A 24373-nucleotide genomic window follows, 5' to 3' on the forward strand; every position below is an offset into this window, starting at 1 on the left:
ACACAATCAAACTTAGGTGTCATACCTGACTCCTTACCATCGTCGGAACCCCAATCTTCAGAGTTGCTTTTAATTCTTTCCAATAAGTCCCATTTGAATTCAATAGTCTTCAGCATATAAGAACCAGCACAGGAAGTATCGAGCATGTTGCGATCATTGGGAGAAAGCCGAGCATAAAATTTTTGAATAATCATTTCTCTAGAGAGCTCATGATTGGGGCATGAATATAACATTGATTTAAGCCTCCCCCAAGCTTGAGCGATGCTTTCTCCTTCGCGAGGCCAAAAATTATATATGTAATTACGATCACGATGAACAAGATGCATAGGATAGAACTTCTAGTGAAATTCCAACTTCAATCATTTATAATTCCAAGATCCCGTATCATCACATAGCCTATACCATGTCAATGCATCTCCCTTCAAAGATAAAGGGAAGACCTTCCTTTTGACAACATCATCGGGAATACCTGCAAGCTTAAATAATCCACAAACTTCATCCACAAAGATAAGGTGTAAATCGGGATGCAATGTTCCATCTCCTGCAAAGGGATTAGCTAGCAGTTTCTCTATCATACCCGAAGGAATCTCAAAGTAGATATTTTCAGTAGGTTCAGTAGGTTGAGGAGCAACTCTTTGCTCTTCTGGTCGGGGTGAAGATACCCCGAACAAGCCCCTCAAAGGATTAGTTTCCATAGTAACAAGTGACAGAAAATTTTAGCACACTATATAAATGTTTCCTTACCAAGTTCCACTCACCAAAAGCGCTACGCTCCCCGGCAACGGCGCCAGAAAAGAGTCTTGATGACCCACAAGTATAGGGGATCTATCGTAGTCCTTTCGATAAGTAAGAGTGTCGAACCCAACGAGGAGCAGAAGGAAATGACAAGCGGTTTTCAGTAAGGTTTTCTCTGCAAGCACTGAAATTGTAGGTAACAGATAGTTTTGTGATAAGATAAATTGTAACGGGTAACAAGCAATGAAAGTAAATAAAGTGCATCAAGGTGGCCCAATCCTTTTTGTAGCAAAGGACAAACCTGGACAATTTCTTATAATGAGAAAAGAGCTCCCGAGGACACATGGGAATTATCGTCAAGCCAGTTTTCATCACGCTCATATGATTCGCGTTCGGTACTTTGATAACTTGATATGTGAGTGGACCGGTGCTTGGGTACTTCCCTTACTTGGACAAGCATCCCACTTATGATTAACCCCTATTGCAAGCATCCGCAACTACAAAAGAAGTATTAAGGTAAACCTAACCACAGCATTAGACATATGGATCCAAATCAGCCCCTTACGAAGCAACGCATAAACTAGGGTTTAAGCTTCTGTCACTCTAGCAACCCATCATCTACTTATTACTTCCCAATGCCTTCCCCTAGGCCCAAATAATGGTGAAGTATCATGTAGTCGACGTTCACATAACACCACTAGAGGAAAGACAACATACATCTCATCAAAATATCGAACGAATACCAAATTCACATGACTACTAATAGCAAGACTTCACCCATGTCCTAAGGAACAAACGTAACACAAAGCATATTTATGTTCATAATCAGAGGAGTAATAATATGCATTAAGGATCAGAACATATGATCTTCCACCAAGTAAACCAATTAGCATCAACTACAAGGAGTAATCAACACTACTAGAAACCCACAGGTACCAATTTGTGGTTTTGATACAAGATTGGATACAAGAGATGAACTAGGGTTTTGAGAGGAGATGGTGCGAGTGAAGATGTTGATGGAGATTGACCCCCTCCCGATGAGAAGATCGTTGGTGATGACGATGCTGATGATTTCCCCCTCCCGGAGGGAAGTTTCCCCGGCAGAACAGCTCTGCCAGAGCTCTAGATTCGTTCTGCCAAGGTTCCACCTCGTGGCGGCGGAGTTTCGTCCTGTAAGCTTGCCCACGATTTTTTCTAGGGTAAAAGCCTTCATATAGCAGAAGATGGGCACCGGAGGGCCACCAGGGGGCCCAGGAGACAGGGGGCGCACCCAGTAGGGGTGGGCGTGCCCCCCACCCTCCTGGCCAGGGTGTGGATCCCCTCTGGTGTTTCTTTCGCTCAATAATTCTTATTAATTCCAAAAATAACTTCCGTGGAGTTTCGGGATTTTTTGAGCAGTGCAGAATAGGCTTCCAATGTTTGCTCCTTTTCCAGCCAGAATTCCAGCTGCCGGCATTCCCCCTCTTCATGGTAAACCTTGTAAAATAAGAGAGAGTGGCCATAAGTATTGAGATATAATGTGTAATAACAGCCCATAATGCGATAAATATTGATATAAAAGCATGATGCAAAATGGACGTATCAGTTTTTCTCAAGGTTTATCAAACACACAGGAAGAAAGCTAGAAAAAGAAAATTAAACTAGCATGGATAATACAATGAAAGAGTATGAGCACCGACAACTAGAGTAGTGTGTGAACATGAATGTAAAGTCGGTGAGAAATACGTACTCCCCCAAGCTTAGGCTTTTGGCCTAAGTTGGTCTATTGCCATGGACCGCGGTTACTCTCCCCGGTGTACTGAGGGGTGTAATCAGGATACCACTAGCTGGCCATCTCCTCCGGATCCCACTGGTAAGATGATGCACGATAAAGATCCAGTGAAGGTTCCGGCTCAGGCACAGGTTTTGGAGTGGATGCTTGGCCTCGATGAGTGTACACCTCTTCCGGCATGACAAGATAATTAATTGCAGTCAAATCAAACAACAGAGGCGCGGGCAGAATAATAGTCTCATTGTGTTTCTTATTAAATCTCAGGTTATACAGAAGCATGTTATCTTCGTTGTCAACAATAAACTCATGCGCTACCATGCTCCTGTAATCTAAAATGTAAGGAGGCAATATTGTCTCCTCTTTCTCATGGTGCCTAATAGGTATCTCAAAATATTTAGCAAGACGTGCAACATAGATACCTCCAAAGATGGGGCCTTTTGTATGATTTAGGCTTAGACGTTTAGCAATAACGACACCCATACTAAAACTATTATCACCAAACAAGGCATGGAGAAGAATAATAATATCAAGAACATTGAAGTTTCCACTATTTCCATGACCAATTAAGCATTGACTAGCAAATATGGCAAAGTAGCATAAAACAGGAAAGTGTATGCTAGAGATTCTCGCATTAGACCCCTTCTTTGGATCCCCTCAGTAATGGTGTTGACAAAGCCATCCACATCTTTACGATGTGGTTCATCTAATTTACCCTCAAAGGGTATTTTACATACCACGCAAAAATTACGTAAAGACATTTCCCTGAATTCATCATATAAATGAAATGATACTAAAGGCGGTGACTTCTTAGGATAATAATAAAAGTTTTGCATGAAAGTATTGGTGAGTAAGAGATACTGATTGATCCGGTCGTGGAGGAAATCGGTGAGGCTAGCATGCTCGATCAAAGAATAAAAGTCTTCATAAATCCCGGCATCTCTCAAGAAATCGTCACAAGGCCATTCACACGGCCGTACTTCCGCTATGCGAGGAAGATTATACTTGGCCTTTTCCTTCTCTTTAGCTTGTTTTTCTTGGGAGCCTTGGCTAGAAGAGCCCCTCAAAAATCTCCTTAACATTTTCTGAAAATTTCTGAAATTTTAGTAACTTCAAAATAAAAGTGAATAAAACTAAACAAGATTGGTAGCAACGACTCCTACAAGTGCCTAGAGCCTATATCATGCATTAGAATTACTTGGGGCCTCATAAATTTGACATGCAAGCTCAAGAACAGGGTCACCTATGCAGCAAAAATTTGCAATGAATAAAGCACTAGAACAAAAACTAATTGGACCAATGGAAGAGTCACATACCAAGCAACAATCTCCCAAAGCAGTTTTGTGAATGGAGCTTTGGGCAAGGAGATCGAAAATTGCAGTAAAATGAGCTAGAACTCGTGCTTGAGCTGGATGGGGATTTTTTGGGAAGAAGATGGAGTGTGTGGGTGCAGGAATAAGTAGAGGGGGCCACCCTGGGCCAACGAGACAGGGGGGCGCGCCCAGGGGGTGTGGGCGCGCCCTCCACCCTCGTGGCCAGGTGCTTGCCCCTCCTGCAGTGTTTTCAGTGCCTAAAATCCTCAAATATTCCATAAAAATCATACTAAATTTGCAGGGCATTTGGAGCACTTTTATTTTCGGGATATTTTTTATTGCACGGATAAATCAGAAAACAGACAGATAATACTATTTTTGCTTTATTTATTCTAAATAACAGAAAGTAAAAAGAGGGTACAGAAGGTTGTGCCTTCTAGTTTCATCCATCTCATGATCATCAAAATGAATCCACTAACAAGGTTGATCAAGTCTTGTTAACAAACTCATTCCGAATAACATGGAACTGGAGAAATTTCGAATAACACTAAGTTACCTCAACGGGGATATGAACATCCCCAGCAATAAGAATATCATATTTTTTTCTTGACAGTAGGAAGAGGAAATTCAAAACCTCCAATAATAATAGTTGGAACTTTTCCAAAAGAATTGATGCTATGAACTTGAGGTTGTTTCCTCGGAAAGTGTACCGTATGCTCATTACCATTAACATGAAAAGTGACATTGCCTTTGTTGCAATCAATAACAGCCCCTGCAGTATTCAAAAAGGGTCTACCAAGGATAATCGACATACTGTCATCCTCGGGAATATCAAGAATAAAGTCCATTAAGATAGTGACATTTGCAACCACAACAGGCACATCCTCACAAATACCGACAGGTATAGCAGTTGATTTATCAGCCATTTGCAAAGATATTTCAGTAGGTGTCAGCTTATTCAATGCAAGACTACGATATAAAGAGAGAGGCATAACACTAACACCGGCTCCAAGATCACATAAAGCAGTTTTAACATAATTTCTTTTAATGGAGCATGGTATAGTTGGTACCCCGGGGTCTCCAAGTTTCTTTGGTATTCCACCTTTAAAAGTGTAATTAGCAAGCATGGTGGAAATTTCAGCTTCCGGTATCTTTCTTTTATTTGTGATGATATCCTTCATGTACTTAGTGTAAGGATTTATGATACGTCTCCAACGTATCTATAATTTTTTATTGCTCCATGCTACTTTATCTACTGTTTTAGGCAATATTGGGCTTTATCATCCACTTTTATATTATTTTTGGGACTAACCTATTAACCGGAGGCCCAGCCCAGTTTTGCTGTTTTATGCCTATATCAGTGTTTCGAGGAAAAGGAATATCAGACGGAGTCAAAACGGAACAAAATCAACTGGAGAAGTTATTTTTGGAAGGAAACCCACCTGATGGACTTGGACCCCACGTCAGAAGATACGGGAGGTGCTCACGAGGGTGCCCCCCCCCCCGGGCGTGCCCCCTACCTCATGGGGCCCCCGTAGCTCCATCGACGTGCTCCTTTCACCCATATATACCTACGTACCCTAAAACTTCCAGAACAGAAGATAGATCGGGAGTTCCGCCGCCGCAAGCCTCTGTAGCCACCAAAAACCTCTCGGGAGACCGTTCCGGCACCCTGCCGGAGGGGGAACCCATCACCGATGGCCATCTTCATCATCCCGGCGCTATCCATGACGAGGAGGGAGTAGTTCACCCTCAGGGCTGAGGGTATGTACCAGTAGCTATGTGTTTGATCTCTCTCTCTCGTGTTCCCTCGATGGCACGATCTTGATGTATCCCGAGCTTTGCTATTGTAGTTGGATCTTATGATGTTTCTCCCCCTCTACTCTCTTGTGATGAATTGAGTTTCCCCTTTGAAGTTATCTTATTGGATTGAGTCTTTTATGAGAACACTTGATATATGTCTTGTCGTGATTATCTGTGGTGACAATGGGATATCATGTGCCACTTGATGTATGTTTTGGTGATCAACTTGCGGGTTTCGTGCCATTGGGAACCTATGCATAGGGGTTGGCACACATTCTTGACTCTCCGATAGAAACTTTAGGGCACTCTTTGAATTACTTTTATGTTGGTTGGATGAATCTGACATTGTGTGATGCATACCGTATAATCATGCCCATAGATACTTGAGGTGACAATGGAGTATCTAGGTGACATTGGGGTTTTGGTTGATTTGTGTCTTAAGGTGTTATTCCTTAGCCAAAGTCCGTACTTTACCCCGTTCCTGATCCCCAATGCCAGGGTTGAATAGTAGCCAGCCATGGGATCTATACTTTATCCATTGGTCAAGTAGCATAATTGTTTACCAGGTCTTTCTTCTTGGATAGATATACATAATCTCTACATTTTTTCTCCGCTATTAGTGGCTTTGGAGTGACTCTTTGTTGCATGTTGAGGGCTTGCCATACGATCTATCTATGTTATTATTGTTGAGAGAACTTGCACTAGTGAAAGTATGAACCCTAGGCCTTGTTTCCTATCATTGCAATACCATTTACGCTCACTTTTATCATTAGTTACCTTGCTGTTTTTTATATTTTCAGATTACAAAAATCTTTATCTACCATCTATTTTGCACTTGTATCACCATCTCTTCGCCGAACTAGTGCACCTATACAATTTACCATTGTATTGGGTGTGTTGGGGACACAAGAGACTCTTTGTTATTTGGTTGCAGGGTTGCTTGAGAGAGACCATCTTCATCCTACGCCTCCTACGGATTGATAAACCTTAGGTCATCCACTTGAGGAAAATTTGCTACTGTCCTACAAACCTGTGCACTTGCAGGCCGAACAACGTCTACAAGAAGAAGGTTGTGTAGTAGACATCAAGCTCTTTTCTGGCATCGTTGCCAGGGAGGCTAGGTAAAAGGGCACTCACTCACACCCCGTCAACTAAGCTCTTTTCTGGCGTCGTTGCCGGGGAGGTGAGTGCTTGAAGGTATATCTTTAGATCTTGCAATCGAATCTTTTTGTTTCTTGTTTTATCACTAGTTTAGTTTATAAAAGAAAACTACAAAAAAATGGAGTTAAGCTTGTCTCATACGCTTCATCTTTTTAATATCTTTCGTGAGAATGATGGAAAGGAAAATTGTGCTCAAGTGCTAGAAGAAGAATTACATAGAATGCTTGGCATGAAATACGTGAATGATGAGCATGTTTGCAATGTTGTTAGTATGAATTCCTTGAATATCGATGATGCTAATGATATGCAAAGCCACAAGCTTGGGGAAGCTATGTTTGATGAAGATGATATTTTTTGTCCCCCAAGCTTTGATGAGAAAATTTACTATGATGAAAGCATGCCTCCTATCTATGATGATTATTGTGATGACACGTATGCTTTAAAGAATAATGATAACCATGAAACTTGTCATCTTGATCTTAATTTTCAATCATATGATAGTTATTTTGTTGAGTTTGCTCCCACTACTATTGATGAGAAGAATTTTGTTTATGTGGAGAGTAGTAAATTTTCTATGCTTGTAGGTCATGAAAAGAATGCTTTAGGTGCTGGTTATATTGTTGAATTCATTCATGATGCTACTGAAAATTATTATGAGGGAGGAACATATGCTTGTAGGAGTTGCAATAATGTCAAGTTTCCTCTCTATGTGCTTAAAATCTTGAAGTTATGCTTGTTTTACCTTCCTATGCTTGTTGATTATTGTTCCCATAAGTTATTTGCTCAACAAAATCCCTATACATAGGAAGTGGGTTAGGCTTAAATGTGCTAGTCATATGCTTCTTGATGCTCTCTTTATGTTTCAATTCTTATCTTTTATGTGAGCATCATTGTCATCATCATGCCTAGCTAGAAAGGCATTAAAGAAAAGCGCTTGTTGGGAGACAACCCAATATTTATCTTTACTGTTTTTGTGTATCCACATGATTATGCTACTGTATTAATCATGTTTTATAGCTTTTGTTTCAATAAAGTACCAAGTAAGACCTTTAGGATGGCTTACGGTGATAGTTGTGTTGATCCTGCTGAAAATCAGAAACTTTTCCACCCAGTAAATTAGTTTTGTTAATTCACAGAAACGTGCTTCTGACCTGCTTCTTTTTGCTCTGGATTTCTATACAAATTTCGTAGGACTTCCTAATTTGGTAGGATTTTTGGAGTTCCAGAAGTATACGTTTGATACAGATTACTACAGATTGTTCTGTTTTTGACAGATTCTGTTTTCTATGTGTTGTTTACTTATTTTGATGAATCTATGAGTAGTATCAGAGGGTATGAACCATAGATAAGTTGGAGTACAGTAGATATTACACCAATATGAATTTATAATGAGTTAATTACAGTACCAATGTGGTGGTTTTGTTTTCTTTCACTAACGGAGCTTATAAGATTTCTTGTTGAGTTTTGTGTTGTGAAGTTTTCAAGTTTTGGGTAAAGATTCGATGGACTATGGAATAAAGAGTGGCAAGAGCCTAAGCTTGGGTATGCCCAAGGCACCCCAAGGTAATATTAAAGGACAACCAAGAGCCTAAGCTTGGGGATGCCCCGGAAGGCATCCCCTCTTTCGTCTTCGTTCATCGGTAACTTTACTTGGAGCTATATTTTTATTCACCACATGATATGTGTTTTGCTTGGAGCGTCATTTTCTTTTGTTAGTATTTGCTTTATGCTGTTTAGAATAATGTTTTGCATCTTTAGTTTCAATAAAGAAGTCAAGGATAGCCTTTGCCATGCTTATTTTGCTAGTATACATGTTGCTGTTTGAAAACAGAAAGTTTACTGCTGTTGCAAAAGTTCCCTAGAAAAGTCAGAGAATGGTATAATGTTGAATCTTTTGCATAATGAGCTCTGATAAATTTATTACAGTGTGAGTTTTAGTTCTTAATTTTTGGAGTCAGGGAAGTATTGATACTCTTGCATTCTTTACAGACTGTACTGTTTTGGTAGATTGCTGTTATGGTTGCATTGTTTGCATATGTTTGCTTGATTAATGATTCTATTTGAGGATAGGAGTATTAAATATGCAGAGGCATTTAGTATGCAATGTTGAATAATTATTTAAGTGATTTGTTACAGTAGAAAATGATAAGGTTTTGCATTGGTTTATACTAACCTATCTCACGAGTTCTTGTTGAGTTTGTTGTGAATGAAGCTTTTGATAAAAAGAGAAACCATGATATGAGAGAAATTAACGAGACACAAAAGTTCAAGTTTGGGGATGCCCAAGGCACCCCAAGATAATATTTCAAGAAGTCTCAAGCATCTAAGCTTGGGGATGCCCCAGTAGGCATCCCACCTTTCTTCTTCAACAACTATCGGTTAGTATCGGTTGAGCCTAAGTTTTTGCTTCTTCACATGAGTTGTGCTATCCTTGCAATGTAGTTTTCTTTAGCTTTGCTTGCTGTTTGAATAAAGTATCAAGATCTGAAATTATTAAATGAGAGAGAGTCTTCGCATAGTTGCATAATTATTTAGCTACTCTTTGACCTTCACTTATATCTTTCAGAGTAGTTTGTCATTTGCTCTAGTGCATCACTTATATCTTTTAGAGCACGGCGGTGGTTATAGTTTGTAGAAATAGATGAACTCTCATGCTTCACTTAGATTATTTTGAGAGTCGTTAATAGCATGGTAATTTGCTTAATGTTAATATACTTGGTATTCAAGATATGTGAAACCTTTCTTTTGAGTGAATTGAATATTAAGATAAGTTTGATGCTTGATAATTGTTTTGAGATATGGAGGTGATAATATCAAAGTCGTGCTAGTTGAGTAATTGTGAATTTGAGAAATGCTTGTGTTGAAGTTTGCAAGTCCTGTAGCATGCACGTATGGTTAAAGTTGTGTAATAAATTTGAAACATGAAGTGTACCTGGCTTGTGCATCCTTATGAGTGGCGGTCGGGGGCGAGTGATGGTCTTTTCCTACCAATCTATCCCCCTAGGAGCATGCGCGTAGTACTTGATTTTTGATGACTTCTAAATTTTTGCAGTAAGTATATGAGTTCTTTTGACTAATGTTGAGTCCATGGATTATACGCACTCTCACCTTTCCGCCTTTGCTAGCCTCTTCGGTACCGTGCATTGCCCTTTCTCACCTTGAGAGTTGGTGCAAATTTCGCCGGTGCATCCAAACCCCGTGATACGATACGCTCTATCACACATAAACCTCCTTATATCTTCCTCAAAACAGCCACCATACCTACCTATCATGGCATTTACATAGCCATTCCGAGATATATTGCCATGCAACTTCCATCATCATATTCATGACATACATTACTTTTGTCATATTGCCATTGCATGATCATGTAGTTGACATCGTATTTGTGGCAAAGCCACCATGCATTATTTTTCATACATGTCACTCCTGATTCATTGCACCATCCCGGTACACCGTCAGAGGCATTCATATAGAGTCATATCTTGTTCTAAGTTTCGAGTTGTAATCCTTATGTTGTAATCAATAGAAGTGTGATGATCATCATTATTAGAGCATTGCCCAAAAAAGAAAAAAAGAAAGAAAGGCCAAAAAAAAGAAAAAGGGAAAGGCCCAAAAAAAGGGCAATGCTACTATCTCTTTTTCCACCCTTGTGCTTCAAAGTAGCACCTTGTTCTTCATGTAGTGAGTCTCATATAATGTGCTTCAAAGTAGCACCATGTTTTTCACATAGTGAGTCTCATAAGTTGTCTTTTTATACTAGTGGGAATTTTTCATTATAGAACTTGGCTTGTATATTCCTACGATGGGCTTCCTCAAATGCCCTAGGTCTTCATGAGCAAGCGAGTTGGATGCACACCCACTAGTTTTCTTTTGTTGAGCATTCATAGCTCTAGTGCATCCATTGCATGGCAATCCCTACTCCTCATGTTGACATCAATTGATGGGCATCTCCATAGCCCGTTGATTATCCTCGTCAATGTGAGTCTTTCTCTTTTTTTGTCTTCTCCACACAATACCCATCATCATATTCTATTCCACCCATAGTGCTATATCCATGGCTCGCGCTCATGTACTGCGTGAAGGTTGAAAAAGTTTGAGATTATTTAAGTATGAAACAATTGCTTGGCTTGTCATCGGGGGTATAGAAGTTGGGAACATCTTTGTGTGACGAAAATGAAGCATAGCCTAACTATATGATTTTGTAGGGATGAACTTTCTTTTGCCATGTTATTTTGAGAAGACATGATTGCTTTGATTAGTATGCTTGAAGTATTATTCTTTTTATGTCAATATGAACTTTTGTCTTGAATCTTTCGGATCTGAATATTCATGCCACGATTAAGAAGATTTACATTGAAATTATGCCAAAGTATCACTCCGCATCAAAAATTCTTTTTTATCATTTACCTACTCGAGGACGAGCATGAATTAAGCTTGGGGATGCTTGATACTTCTCCAACGTATCTATAATTTTTGATTGCTCCATGCTACTTTATCTACTATTTTAGGCAATATTGGGCTTTATTATCCACTTTTACATTATTTTTGGGACTAACCTATTAACCGGAGGCCTAGCCCAGATTTGCTATTTTATGCCTATTTCAGTGTTTCGAGGAAAAGGAATATTAGACGAAGTCAAAACGGAACGAAATCAACTGGAGAAGTTATTTTTGGAAGGAAACCCACCTGATGGACTTGGACACCACGTCAGAAGATACGGGAGATGCTCACGAGGGTGGGGGGCGCGCCCCCCTGCCTCGTGGGGCCCCCGTGGCTCCACCGACGTGCTCCTTTCACCCATATATACCTACGTACACTAAAACTTCCAGAACAGAAGATAGATCGGGAGTTCCGCCGCCGCAAGCCTCTGTAGCCACCAAAGACCTCTCGGGAGCCCGTTCCGGCACCCTGCCAGAGGGGGAACCCATCACCGGTGGCCATCTTCATCATCCCGGCGCTATCCATGACGAGCAGGGAGTAGTTCACCCTCGGGGCTGAGGGTATGTACCAGTAGCTATGTGTTTGACCTCTCTCTCGTGTTCTCTCTCGTGTTCCCTCGATGGCACGATCTTGATGTATCCCGAGCTTTACTATTGTAGTTGGATCTTATGATGTTTCTCCCCCTCTACTCTCTTGTGATGAATTGAGTTTCCCCTTTGAAGTTATCTTATCGGATTGAGTCTTTTATGAGAACACTTGATATATGTCTTGCCGTGATTATCTGTGGTGACAATGGGATATCATGTGCCACTTGATGTATGTTTTGGTGATCAACTTGCGGGTTTCGTGACATTGGGAACCTATGCATAGGGGTTGGTACACGTTCTTGACTCTCCGATAGAAACTTTGGGGCACTCTTTGAAGTACCTTTATGTTGGTTGGATGAATCTGAAATTGTGTGATGCATATCATATAATCATGCCCACGGATACTTGAGGTGACAATGGAGTATCTAGGTGACATTAGGGTTTTGGTTGATTTGTGTCTTAAGGTGTTATTCTAGTACGAACTCTTTTATAGATCGATCCGAAAGAATAACTTTGAGGTGGTTTCATACCCTACATAATCTGTACGTTTGTTCTCCACTATTGGTGGCTTTGGAGTGACTCTTTGTTGCATGTTGAGGGCTTGTCATGTGATCTATCTATGTTATTATTGTTGAGAGAACTTGCACTAGTGAAAGTATGAACCCTAGGCCTTGTTTCCTATCATTGCAATACCGTTTATGCTCACTTTTATCATTAGTTACCTTGCTGTTTTTATATTTTCAGATTACAAAAACCTTTATCTACCATCTATTTTGCATTTGTATCACCATCTCTTCGCCGAACTAGTGCACCTATACAATTTACCATTGTATTGGGTGTGTTGGGGACACAAGAGACTCTTTGTTATTTGGTTGCAGCGTTGCTTGAGAGAGACCATCTTCATCCTACGCCTCCTACGGATTGATAAACCTTAGGTCATCCACTTGAGGGAAATTTGCTACTGTCCTACAAACCTGTGCACTTGCAGGCCCAACAACGTCTACAAGAAGAAGGTTGTGTAGTAGACATCAATTTACTTTAAGCATATCAGTTAAGCGCATACGTAAGAAGATAGGTCTAATCATTTCAGCAAAGCGCTCAAAATCCTCATCATCCTTTGTGTTGGATGGTTTAGGAGGAAAGGGCATGGGTTTCTGAACCCATGGTTCTCTTTCTCTACCGTGCTTCCTAGCAACAAAATCTCTCTTATCATAACGTTGATTCTTTGATTGTGGGTTATCAAGATCAACAGCAGGTTCAATCTCTACATCATTATTTTTGCTAGGTTGAGCATCAACATGAACATTATCATTAACATTATCACCAGGTTCATGTTCATCACCTGATTGTGTTTCAACATCAGAGATAGAAATTTCATTGGATTCTCAGGTGTGTCGACAACAGGTTCACTAGAAGCATGCAAAGTCCTATCATTTTTCTTTTTCTTCTTTTCAGAAGAACTAGGAGCCTCTAAATTATTTCTCTGAGAATCTTGCTCGATTCTCTTAGGGTGGCCTTCAGGATACAAAGGTTCCTGAGTCATTCTACCAGTTCTAGTAGCCACTCTAACAACAAAGTCATATTTATTATTTAATTCATCAAGCAGATCACTTTGAGCTTTAAGTACTTGCTCAGCTTGAGTGGTAACCATAGAAGCATATTTGCTAATGAGTTTAAGTTCACCTTTAACTCTAGCCATATAATCCCTCAAGCTTCCTATCTCTAAAGCATTATTCTTTAATTCTCTACCAACATAAGCATTAAAACTTTCTTGTCTAGCCATAAAGTCACCAAAGTCATCTAAGCATGGGCTATGAAATTAGTAGACGGGATTTCCAATTTATCATATCTATAGAGAGAATTTACCTTTACTACCTGTGTCAGGTCAAGACAATGTGTTTCTTCAACAGGCGGTCTAATAGGTGGTAAATTCTTAACATCTTCAGCTTTAATACCTTTTTCTTTCATTGATTTCTTTGCCTCTTTCATATCTTCAGGACTCAGAAATAGAACACCCCTCTTCTTCGGAGTGGGTTTAGGAATAGGCTCAGGAGTTGGCTCAATTGGTTCAGGAATTGCCTCAGAAATTGGCTCAGGAGGAGTCCAATTATTTTCATAAGTCAACATATTATTCAAAAGTAATTCGGCTTGGTCGACTGTTCTTTCCCTGAAAACACAACCAGCACAACTATCCAAGTAGTCCTTGGAAGCATCGGTTAGTCCATTATAAAAGATATCAAGTATTTCATTTTTTCTTAAGAGGATGATCAGGCAAAGCATTAAGTAATCGGAGAAGCCTCCCCCAAGCTTGTGAGGGACTCTCTTCTTTGATTTGCACAAAATTATATATTTCCCGCAAGGCAGCTTGTTTCTTATGAGCAGGGAAATATTTAGCAGAGAAGTAATAAATCATATCCTGGGGACTACGCACACAACCAGGATCAAGAGAAGTAAACCAAGTCTTAGCATCACCCTTTTATGAGAATGGAAATATCTTAAGGGTATAATAATAGCGAGACTTCTCATCATTAGTAAACAGGGTGGCTATATCATTTAACTTGGTAAGATGTGCCACAACAGTTTCAGATTCAAGGTCATAAAAAGGATCGGATTCAACGAAAGTAATTATTTCAGGATCAACAGAGAATTCATAATCCTTATTAGTAACACAGATAGGTGAAGTAGCAAAAGCGGGGTCAGGTTTCATTCTAGCATTAAGTGATTGCTGCTTCCATTTAGCTAACAACTTTTTAAGATCGTATCTATCTTTGCAAGCAAAGATAGCTCTAGCAGCTTCCTCGTCCATAACATAACCCTCAGGAACAATAGGTAATTAATAATTAGGGGGAGAACTTTCATCATCACTATCATCAATAATAGCATCTTCAATAATTTCATTATCTCTAACCCTAGCAAGTTGTTCATCAAGAAATTCACCTGATGGCAAAGTAGTATCACACACAGAAGTAGTTTCATCATAAGTATCATGCATAGCAGAAGTGGCATCATCAATAACATGCGACATATTAGAATTCATGGCAGTAGCAGGTTTAGGTGTGCAAGCTTACTAATAACAGAAGGAGAATCTAGTGCAGAGCTAGATGGCAGTTCCTTACCTCCCCTCGTAGTTGAGGGCAAAATCTTAGTTCTTTCGTCTTTCAAGTTCCTCATAGTGATCAACAGATATAAATCCAAGTGACTCAAAGAATAGAGCTATGCTCCCCGACAACGGCGCCAGAAATTAGTCTTGATAACCCAGAAGTGTAAGGGATCGCAACAGCTTTCGAGGGTAAAGTATTCAACCCAAATTTATTGATTCGACACAAGGGGAGCCAAAGAATATTCTTAAGTATTAGCAGTTGAGTTGTCACTTCAACCACACCTGGATAACTTAGTATCTGTAGCAAAGTATTTAGTAGCAAAGTAGTATGATAGTAATGGTAACAGTGGCAAAAGTAAAGATAATAGTTTTGTAGTAATTGTAACAGTAGCAACGGAAAAGTAAATAAGCAAAGCATAATATGTGAAAAGCTCGTAGGCATTGCATCAGTGATGGATAATAATGTCGGATGTGATTCCTCATGTAATAGCTATAACATAGGGTGACACATAACTAGCTCTAGTTCATCAATGTAATGTAGGCATGTATTCTGAATATAGTCATACGTGCTTATGGAAAAGAACTTGCATGACATCTTTTGTCCTACCCTCCCGTGGCAGTGGGGTCCTAGTGGAAACTAAGGGATATTAAGGCCTCCTTTTAATAGAGAACCGGAACAAAGCATTAGCACATAGTGAATACATGAACTCCTCAAACTATGGTCATCACTGAGAAGTATCCCGATTATTGCCACTTCAGGGTTGTCGGATCATAACACATAATAGATGACTATAGACTTGCAAGATAGGATCAAGAACACACATATATTCATGAAAACATAATAGGTTCAGATATGAAATAATGGCACTCGAGCCCTAGTGACAAGCATTAAGCATAGCAAAGTCATAGCAATATCAATCTCAGAACATAGTGGATAGTATGGATCAAACCCTAACAAAACTAACTTGATTACATGGTAAATCTCATCCAACCCATCACCGTCCAGCAAGCCTATGATGGAATTACTCACGCACAGCGGTGAGCATCATGAAATTGGTGATGGAGGATGGTTGATGATGATGATGGCGACGAATCCCTCTCTCTGGAGCCCCGAACGGACTTCAGATCAGCCCTCTCGAGAGAGATTAGGGCTTGGCGGCGGCTCCGTATCGTAAAACGCGATGAAACTTTCTCTCTGATTTTTTTCTCCGCCAAACGGAATATATGGAGTTGGAGTTGAGGTAGGTGGAGCGTCAGGGGGCCCACGAGACAGGGGGGCGCGCCCAGGGGAGAGGGCGCGCCTCCCACCCTCGTGGATAGGGTGTGGGCCCCCTGGCCTTGATTTTTTCGCTAGTATTTTTTTATATTTTCCAAAACTTATATCCGTGGATTTTCAGGTCATTCCAAGAACTTTTGTTTTCTGCACAATAAACAACACCATGGCAGTTCTGTTGAAAACAACGTCAGTCCGGGTTAGTTTCATTCAAATCATGCAAGTTAGAGTCCAAAACAAGGGCAAAAGTGTTTAGAAAAGTAGATACGTTGGAGACGTATCAGTTACTTAGAAAAGGAGAGAAATAGTGGTCGCGTTCGGTTTGATGCACCATCCCTATTAAACTAAACAATTTTAAGAAAAAATGCTCCCATGGTGTAGTGACGTGGAAGTCTACATGTCAAAATAATTGGTGGTAGTGGGCTGATGATGTGGATATGCTGCGTGTTGAGAGAAATAAGATAGTGGGGATGAACTATTTAGGTATTATAGATTTGAGGAATAAAATATATTTACCGTCAATCTTTTTTTTACAATAATAATAGTATAGTATACTTGTACCTATATGTTTACCGCGAGTGCAACTGCCTGGAACGGCTGTCGCTGGCGGCGAGAACATTCCAGTGCACGGCGACGGCGAACATGCCGAAGAGAAGAGAGCATGCGACGGGTGGTGCATCGAGATCCACCCGTCGCGCGATGTGGGGAAAAAGAAGCGACGGCGACGGCTGACTAAGTTTTTTTACCGGAGTCGAGAGCTACCGGTACAGAATCTGTCGTTCAGTTGCTTTCTCTGAGATTCGTGCCAGCTTTTTGTGTATAACGTAAAAATAATTTACTATGCAATACAAACAGTAGACAAAGGAATACATCTGTGCATGTCAGATGTGTGGCAGCTTTAGATGTGACTTAGTTGGTGACTGGTTAAAAGGACGGCGCATGGGTTCTCTCCCCCAAACAAAGTAGTTGCATTTTATTTGCAGGCCATATTTTGAATGGTTAATAGCTTATGAACCAAATTTCCATTAATGAATTTTTTTTGTACATTTGAATTCAGGGTGATAAGACCTTTAAAACAAGACCGGTCTTGGATATAATTTTGCTAGATTGAATTTTTACTGTTTCAATTAATTTCACATTAAAAAAATACGATTTTACTCATTTCAATAAACAGAGTTTACTCATTCTAAAAAAGTTATTTCACTAATTTGAAATACGGATTTCACTCATTTAAAATTTGATTTTATTATTTCAAAATAATAGTTCTTCACTCAGTTGAAAAAACTTATTTCACTCATTTCAGAGAACACATTAGATTCACTCATTCGAAGTACTATATTCCACTCGTTTTAAAAACTTATTTCACACATCACAAAAAACATTATTTTCAAACTTTGTTTCACTCGTTTCAAGAAACTAATTTCACTTATTTTAGAAAACACATTACATTCAGTCAATTGAAATACTATATTTCACTTGTTTCAAAAAGTGATTTTACTCGTTACAAAAGATAGATTCAGCTCATTTCACTAGTTTCAGAAAACACATTACACTCACAATATACAGAAATAAATAAGGATTTGTCACAAAAATAATATTTCAATTTAAAAACTATTTCACTCATATAAAAAATATCATTCAAACACATATTTATCTGCAATAATTAAAATCTATGAAATTAGTGAAATTGGATTTTTGAACTAAGTGAGATCTATGAAAATAGCTACTTTTTGAAATGTATGAAACATGTTATTTTTAAATCTGATTAACATAAGCAGTTTCACACAGAGTGAAATAACATGTTTCATATGTTCCATATATAGAGTGAAATAAGTTTTGAACACTGAAATAAGCAGTTTCACACAGAATATATAGAGTGAAATAAGTTAACTGAAACGTTGAAAATTAAATGTATTTGAAATGTATCCAAAATTGATCTTGTTCTAAAGGTCTTGACACCCGGAGATCAAATATATAAAATATTTCACATATGTAATTTTGGTTTAAAAGAAATTAACGGTTGAAAATGTCAAATGAAATTTAAAAGGGTACCTTTGTTATGGGAGCCAGAGAAGGAGAGTATGTCTGAGCCATGCATGCATCGTACTGACAAAAAGTGCATGCATTGTACTGACAAAAAGTGCTGACAAAAATTGACAAAACATTTCATACATGATGATGTTCAACAAAATACAGAGAAATATTAGTATGCAAGTAGACAATGTGCACCAATCTCTAAGAATTTAAAGGTGGATTTAGCACCGGTACATCCAGCACCAGTAAAAAGAGGTTTGCGCGGCGACGGCGACCTCTCCGCGAGGCCAGGCTGCTCGTCTCCATGCGCGTGCGGCGCAGAACGCGATAAGCCTGCGGTGCATCCCGACCGTCCGTTCCCCCACCATGGGATGGTTTCCTTTCAAACCTCACGCGCCCCAACGGTTGCGCTTGGCCTCCCGCACGCACTCACCACCTCCAAACCCCTCCCGCTCCCGCGCCACTGACGGTTCGGGCACGTACTTGCCCCGACCCACGGGTCAGTTTCGCTAAATCTCTTCTCCTGTATTAATAAGCACGCCCATGGCGTAATCTCCGGTGGTCGCAACGCAAACCCTAGGGAGAGACCGACACCTAGCGATGGGCAAGGGCAGGAATAAGAAGAAGAAGGCGCCCGCCGCCGCCGCCCCCTCCCATGTAGCGCTCAACGGCGACGAGCCGCAGCAGGTGGATTCGGCAGCGGCCAGCGGAGACGCGATTCAGCCGCCGATGCCCAATCCGGTTGGGGACGATGAGCCGCCGCCGGAATCTGCGGCGATTCCCAACGGAGAACATGCTGCGCCGCCGCCAGTTGAGGCGGCCGATGGCGACGAGTCACCGGTGGATTCTGCGGCAGCGGCCAATCGAGACCCGTCGACGCCTACAGTTGGCGACGAGATGCCACCGGATTCAGCGGTGCCGGCCGACGCGAACCCGCCGCCTTCGATTGAGGCAGCCAACAGCGGCGAGCCATCAGCAAAGACGGGGTCGGAGGACCAGGTCCCGAAGGAGAGGCGGGACTCGTCGCCGGAGCATGAGGTGGAACAACTCAAGGCGCTCAACGGCACGCTCGTTAAGGAGGCGGTGGTGACGCGGGGGCTGGTGGTCACGCTCACCGCGCAAGTCGACCAGTGCTCTGCTGATGCTAGCGCACTCGCCCATCTGGAGCCTGTGGTCTTCCGGCCTGCCCTTGTTGCCCCCCTCCAAGCTGCCGCCGAGGATGGCACGGCGCTGCGCGGGCACATAGCCGACGCCCAGCAATCGCTCCAGGTCGCGGAGGCGAGGGTGGCTCGCGAGACGGATGCCAGGGTCGAGGCTGCAGCGCGCTTGGAGGAGGCCCAAGTGGAGAAACTTCAATTCGAGGAGCTCCTCCGCGGGAAGCAGGCGGCAGCCGCGTCTGCGTCCGAAAATGTCACCAAATTGGAAGCCTCTGTTGGTGAACTGGCGGGGAAGAGCACTGAGCTGTGTGCAGAGAAAGGCGAATTGCAGAAGCAATTGGGGGAAATGAGTACCACGGCTCACAGTGTCAATGCTCTGAAGGCAGAAGTGGAGGGAAACTTCCATGATTACAAAAAGAGCACAGAGATATGGAGGCATGAAATGAAGGAGAAGCTTGATGAGAAATCAAAGCAGTTGGACAGCCTGATATCCAGTGAGGCGGAAATGGAGGTGAAGATCCAGTCTTTGGAAGCGAAGCTTTCGGTGGCCCAGGCTAGGAACAGGGAAATGGAGTTGGAGATGGAGACTAGCAAGACAGAGTTAGATGCTGCGCAGAAGGAGGTGGAGAAGCTCCAGATCGATGCTGCAAATGCCACCAGCAAGTATAACATAGTGGTGGCTGACGTGGATAGTTTCCGCAATGAGATTAACGAGATGAGGAAAACAAATGAAGCGGCTGCGGCTGCATTTGCTACTGAGAAGACCAAGTTGGAGAGGGAACTGGATGGGCTGAAGAGGAGGGTAGAAAAAATTCAAGCCAATAAGGACGCTGCCATGGCCTCTGCCCATCGGAAAGATGCTGAGGCTACAAAGCTGATGGCTAAGCTGAATGCGCTGAACGGTACCATTGCGAATCAACGTGTTCACTGTGATGATCTCAAGAATAAGTATTCTTCGCTCCTAGCTGAGAAGGATGCGCTTCTGAAAGCATTTGGCAAGGAGAAATCTGAAGGAGACAAGCTGAGGCTGAACCTTGGGGAGCTTGATAGCTACAATGCTGAGAAGGACCGTGACATTGAGGTATTGAAGGCAGAAGCACTAAACAAGGAAGGACAGATCGGTAGCCTGAATGGGAAGCTTGAGGAGCTGCATCTCGCAGTCGCTGAGGCGCGGCACAGGGGGAAGAGTAGCGCGTGGACATGGCTGTGCCCTACCACGACTGTTATCGCCGCCGCTTCCTTTGTCTACGCTGCTCGTAGCCGGTGAACAGAGAACTCTTTTACTCGCCTTTTGTTCGCTTGCTTGAGCATGAACAAATAAGAATAACCAGGCTTCCACTTATTTTACTACCTACTTTTGCCATATGACGAACCGTTTGGTACTATAAATGAAGTTGAGTTTCTATATCTGTGTTTGCATGTTTTCCTGGAATTGAGCTGGTCTTTGTTCAATGTCTGCATTTTATGGCATGTTACAATTAATAACTGACAATATATCTTTGCAGTTCTCAGTGATCTGATAGGATAATGAGAACCTGTCCTGTACATACCTTACATGCCTGTTGGATCGGCTCTATAAATAAATCTGAATGTGTCATGTTAAACAGATGAAGAGAGAACACTTATGACATAATAAATTCATTTTGTTAGATACTATGCAATACTAAGGAATGCTTATTATTGAGATAACCTTTATGCTGTAAATTTGTTGCAGACTTTTATTCTGCTACACACTATCTGGTAACTGTTCCTCAGATTCTATATACAAATTTCAGCTGTATGACATAAAATATGCATCTGAGAACTGAAATCAGAAGCCATATAAATGTTACTGAGCTAACAAAAACCCTACATGGTGGTTTCAGAAGTTTTTTTTCAATAGTTTTGCTTGACCTGCCCTTCTCTGGCAGAATGACTCAATCCTATCGCAGGCTTCCAGTATTAGATGAACAGGTGCCCCAAAGAATATCCTAACCCAGTTCTTGAACCCAAGGACAGAACCTGGAAATCAGAAAGGACAGAAATTGAAATTATAAATCTATAGAACAAGACTAGTACTTAAGAATACAGAAGCCACTACAAGATCAACCATTTTTGGAACTTCCAGTATTGCTTACCACATCCTAGCAGTTCAGAAAGGTTATAAGGTCATACTAGTAAGAGAAAGACGGAGATTTTGGTGTATTATACCAGGTAAAATAAGAACTGATTCTTCTTTGATCAATTCGCGAGCAAAGTCCATGTCATCTGCAATGCCGAACAGAAGTGAAGTGTTGATTTCAACCTGCATAATTTTTTGATCATCAATTCAAAGATAGGATAATTAATCATTATATACAAAGACAAGTGCAACTTTGAACCAACCATCATGAACATTGAACCGTGAGGCTTTGAGTAGCATTGAAGAGCTTCAATTTGGTTCACTCTTCCGTAGAGAGCATCAGCAGCAGACTCTAGCAAGTTCACAACATTCTGATGGAACTCGTCATGTTCATCCAAAAGAATCTTGGGAACTGCTGCCTGTGTGTCAAAAGATCTAAATGAATTAATGCAAATTCGTTTGTGTAGGCTAAACATTGTTTCGTAATAGGATCCTGACCTGAATGATCGAGGCTGGTCCTGAAGTCACGTTCAGTAGCATCTCAGTTGCAGTTCTGACCTTTAAAAGAACAAAATTATGGATCTGCGTACATGAATGCATATAGCCAGCAATGGAGAAACATGAGAAGAATCTAGTGTCTTACATGCTTGATTGTACCATTAGGATCACAGAATGCCAACCAACCGAGACGCCATCCTGGTAGCATGAATCTCTTTGAGATGGCTCCAATAGTGATAACTGGTGCGATGTGTGCATATGAGGCCATGGGCACAAACTTGCTGGCACCAAAGACCATATGTGCATATACCTCATCCGCTATTACTGGAATACCCAACTCTTTTGCAGTTTCAGCAATCTATAGATCAAGGGATGGTCAGTGCTATGCCAGTAAATCATGCATGTTCAGAGTACATGAAGGTACATTTGTTCATAATATTCAGTGTTTGTAGGAGCCTGATTCTTTAGAGGTTTTTGTTAATGAAAATCATTGTGATTTCAGTTTTCAGGACGCAGCAAGCTGTGCTCGTGAACTCTGCCGTCCGATGGTCACCTGGAGAAGATGCTGCGTAGAGTAGACCACGCCACAAGGATTGTTTGGATTGATGACAACTATGGCTGCTGTGGCGCCATCAGCCATGGCACGTACTCCTGCAAGGTCGGCCTCCCAGCCTTGCCGGGGCAGGAGGTCGTAGAACCGAGGCTCGGCACCGACAAGCTCGCAGGCTACCTCATAGGGGGCAAAGCCCGGTCGAGGCAGCAGGATGTTAGCCCCTGGAGCCCCACCGAGCACCGTGGTGATGGCAGTGATCGCGCCTGTACCTCCGACCGTCATGAACACGTCAGACTCCCGGACTCGGTGGTGTGTGCCGGCAGACAGAGACAGGTGGTCGGCGACCGCGCTGTTACAAAGAATGTCCCTTGCGTCAGTGAAAGAATTACCAGGGATGTCATCAAGCTTGGTAAAATCTTGTCAAGAGAAATATGAAGTAAACATCGTTTTCATCATCTTTAGAATGCAAACTCTCGGGGGCGTCTCGGTTTACAGGATTTCTGTCAAAGTTTTGTTGTATTGGGAAAAATGTAAAGCTGAAAGAGATTGGTCAGTGAAGGTGCACCAGTGACATGAACGGCTTGGAATGGTTAGCTTTGTTGGGCATGTGGTCTGCATATCCTGTTTGTACAGCTATCAAGGGTGCAGTGTAGTACTCGTACAACTGAGTTGGAAGTTAGAACTTTCTGACAGATATTGATAGTCCAGGTGGCGAGGAGCCAAGCAGGTCGTACCACATATCGTAACGTCTTTGTTATGGGCAAACGCCATGTGAATGTGGAGGTGTTGCAAAATGGAAGAAAAACAAGATGATGTGAGAGTTCTACTAGTATTTCGATGCAACCAACGAAACCTCTACTAAAAAGTTTTGGAATTAAATGTTGCTTAACTAGAATAATTTGATTGGCTAGTCAAGTGGAAGAAACATCCTATCACTAGACGAACGGGACTGACCGGCGTGCGGCGGGGAAGCCGTAGGAGGGCGCGTAGCAGTCCAAGTCCCCGGACCTGGCGGCGCAGGCGACGGCGTCGGCGGCGAATTCCCCGCCCCGGCGGAAGCAGGCGTGCGCGGAGGCGTCGCCAACGCCGAGGGAGACGAGGCCCTTGTCCTTGCCGGCGGCCGCGAGCAGCTCGCCGACGACTCCCCTGATGGACGCCTTCCCCTCCGACGACAGCGCCGGGTGGCACCTCACCGCCGCCTTGCACGCGCACGCGCAGCCTCCAAGTCGCTCATGCGCCGCAATCTGAAGAACCAAGAAACAGGAAATGAGGCATGCACATTAATAACTGAGGTTCGCATTTCACAGCGGGGGTTGGTGAGGGAGGTGGTACCTGGGCAGTCGGCGCCATGAGAGCAGACTCTGCACACAACACAGAGAGAGAGAGAGAGAGGAAACGAATGGAAGAGAACAAGAGATGAGATCTAGGCGTACGTGAGGGTTGTGTCGTCGCTAGTCACGAGGCGTACGGCGCGTATTTGTAGCGCTTCCGTGGCTCACAGATGCACAAGTGATGGTCAGAACCAGCAAGCGTTTCGGAGTTTGTTGGCTAGCTCCTTCCGCACCGGGCTTTCACTGCAGCCAGGACTCTGTTGGAGAGAGACGCGGACGCACGCCGTGGAAGCAAGAGAGAGGGAGAGATTTACAAGTAGAGGCATGTATGGATGCAAAAGCCAAGAGCAATACGTGTGTCGTGTCACAAGATAGAGCTCACACCGCAGGATATCACCTCCACCTACGTATACACGGTTTGATTGATTGATCGATTGATCCACTTCTCAAGCAACCCATGTTTTTCACTAGTCTGCTTCTTGATGAATACTTCCTCCGTTTCATAATATAAAATAT

The 24373-nt window shown here is 42.1% G+C and overlaps 1 protein-coding gene across 1 annotated transcript; it reads right to left on the reverse strand.

Annotated features, from left to right (window-relative positions):
* Positions 1-21030: 21030 nt before the first annotated feature.
* LOC119295535 (nicotianamine aminotransferase 1-like) lies at positions 21031-24142 on the reverse strand. The gene is made up of 8 exons (XM_037573965.1): positions 23859-24142; positions 23481-23770; positions 22527-22875; positions 22119-22331; positions 21974-22033; positions 21739-21894; positions 21565-21658; positions 21031-21375 (listed from the first exon to the last, which is right to left on the reverse strand). The coding sequence occupies exons 1-8, from the start codon at positions 23874-23876 to the stop codon at positions 21236-21238; spliced, it is 1320 nt and encodes a 439-aa protein (XP_037429862.1). The 5' UTR covers positions 23877-24142; the 3' UTR covers positions 21031-21235.
* Positions 24143-24373: the final 231 nt, after the last annotated feature.

This window comes from Triticum dicoccoides, chromosome 4B (assembly GCF_002162155.2).
Source record: "Triticum dicoccoides isolate Atlit2015 ecotype Zavitan chromosome 4B, WEW_v2.0, whole genome shotgun sequence".
Taxonomy (NCBI): domain Eukaryota; kingdom Viridiplantae; phylum Streptophyta; class Magnoliopsida; order Poales; family Poaceae; genus Triticum; species Triticum dicoccoides.

Coding starts and splice junctions, on each gene's coding strand:
- LOC119295535 (XM_037573965.1), bottom strand. Junction 22,332..22,526: donor CTACGCAGCATCTTCTCCAG/GTGACCATCGGA, acceptor CTTGATCTATAG/ATTGCTGAAACTGCAAAAGA. Junction 21,659..21,738: donor ACGGTTCAATGTTCATGATG/GTTGGTTCAAAG, acceptor AAAATTATGCAG/GTTGAAATCAACACTTCACT.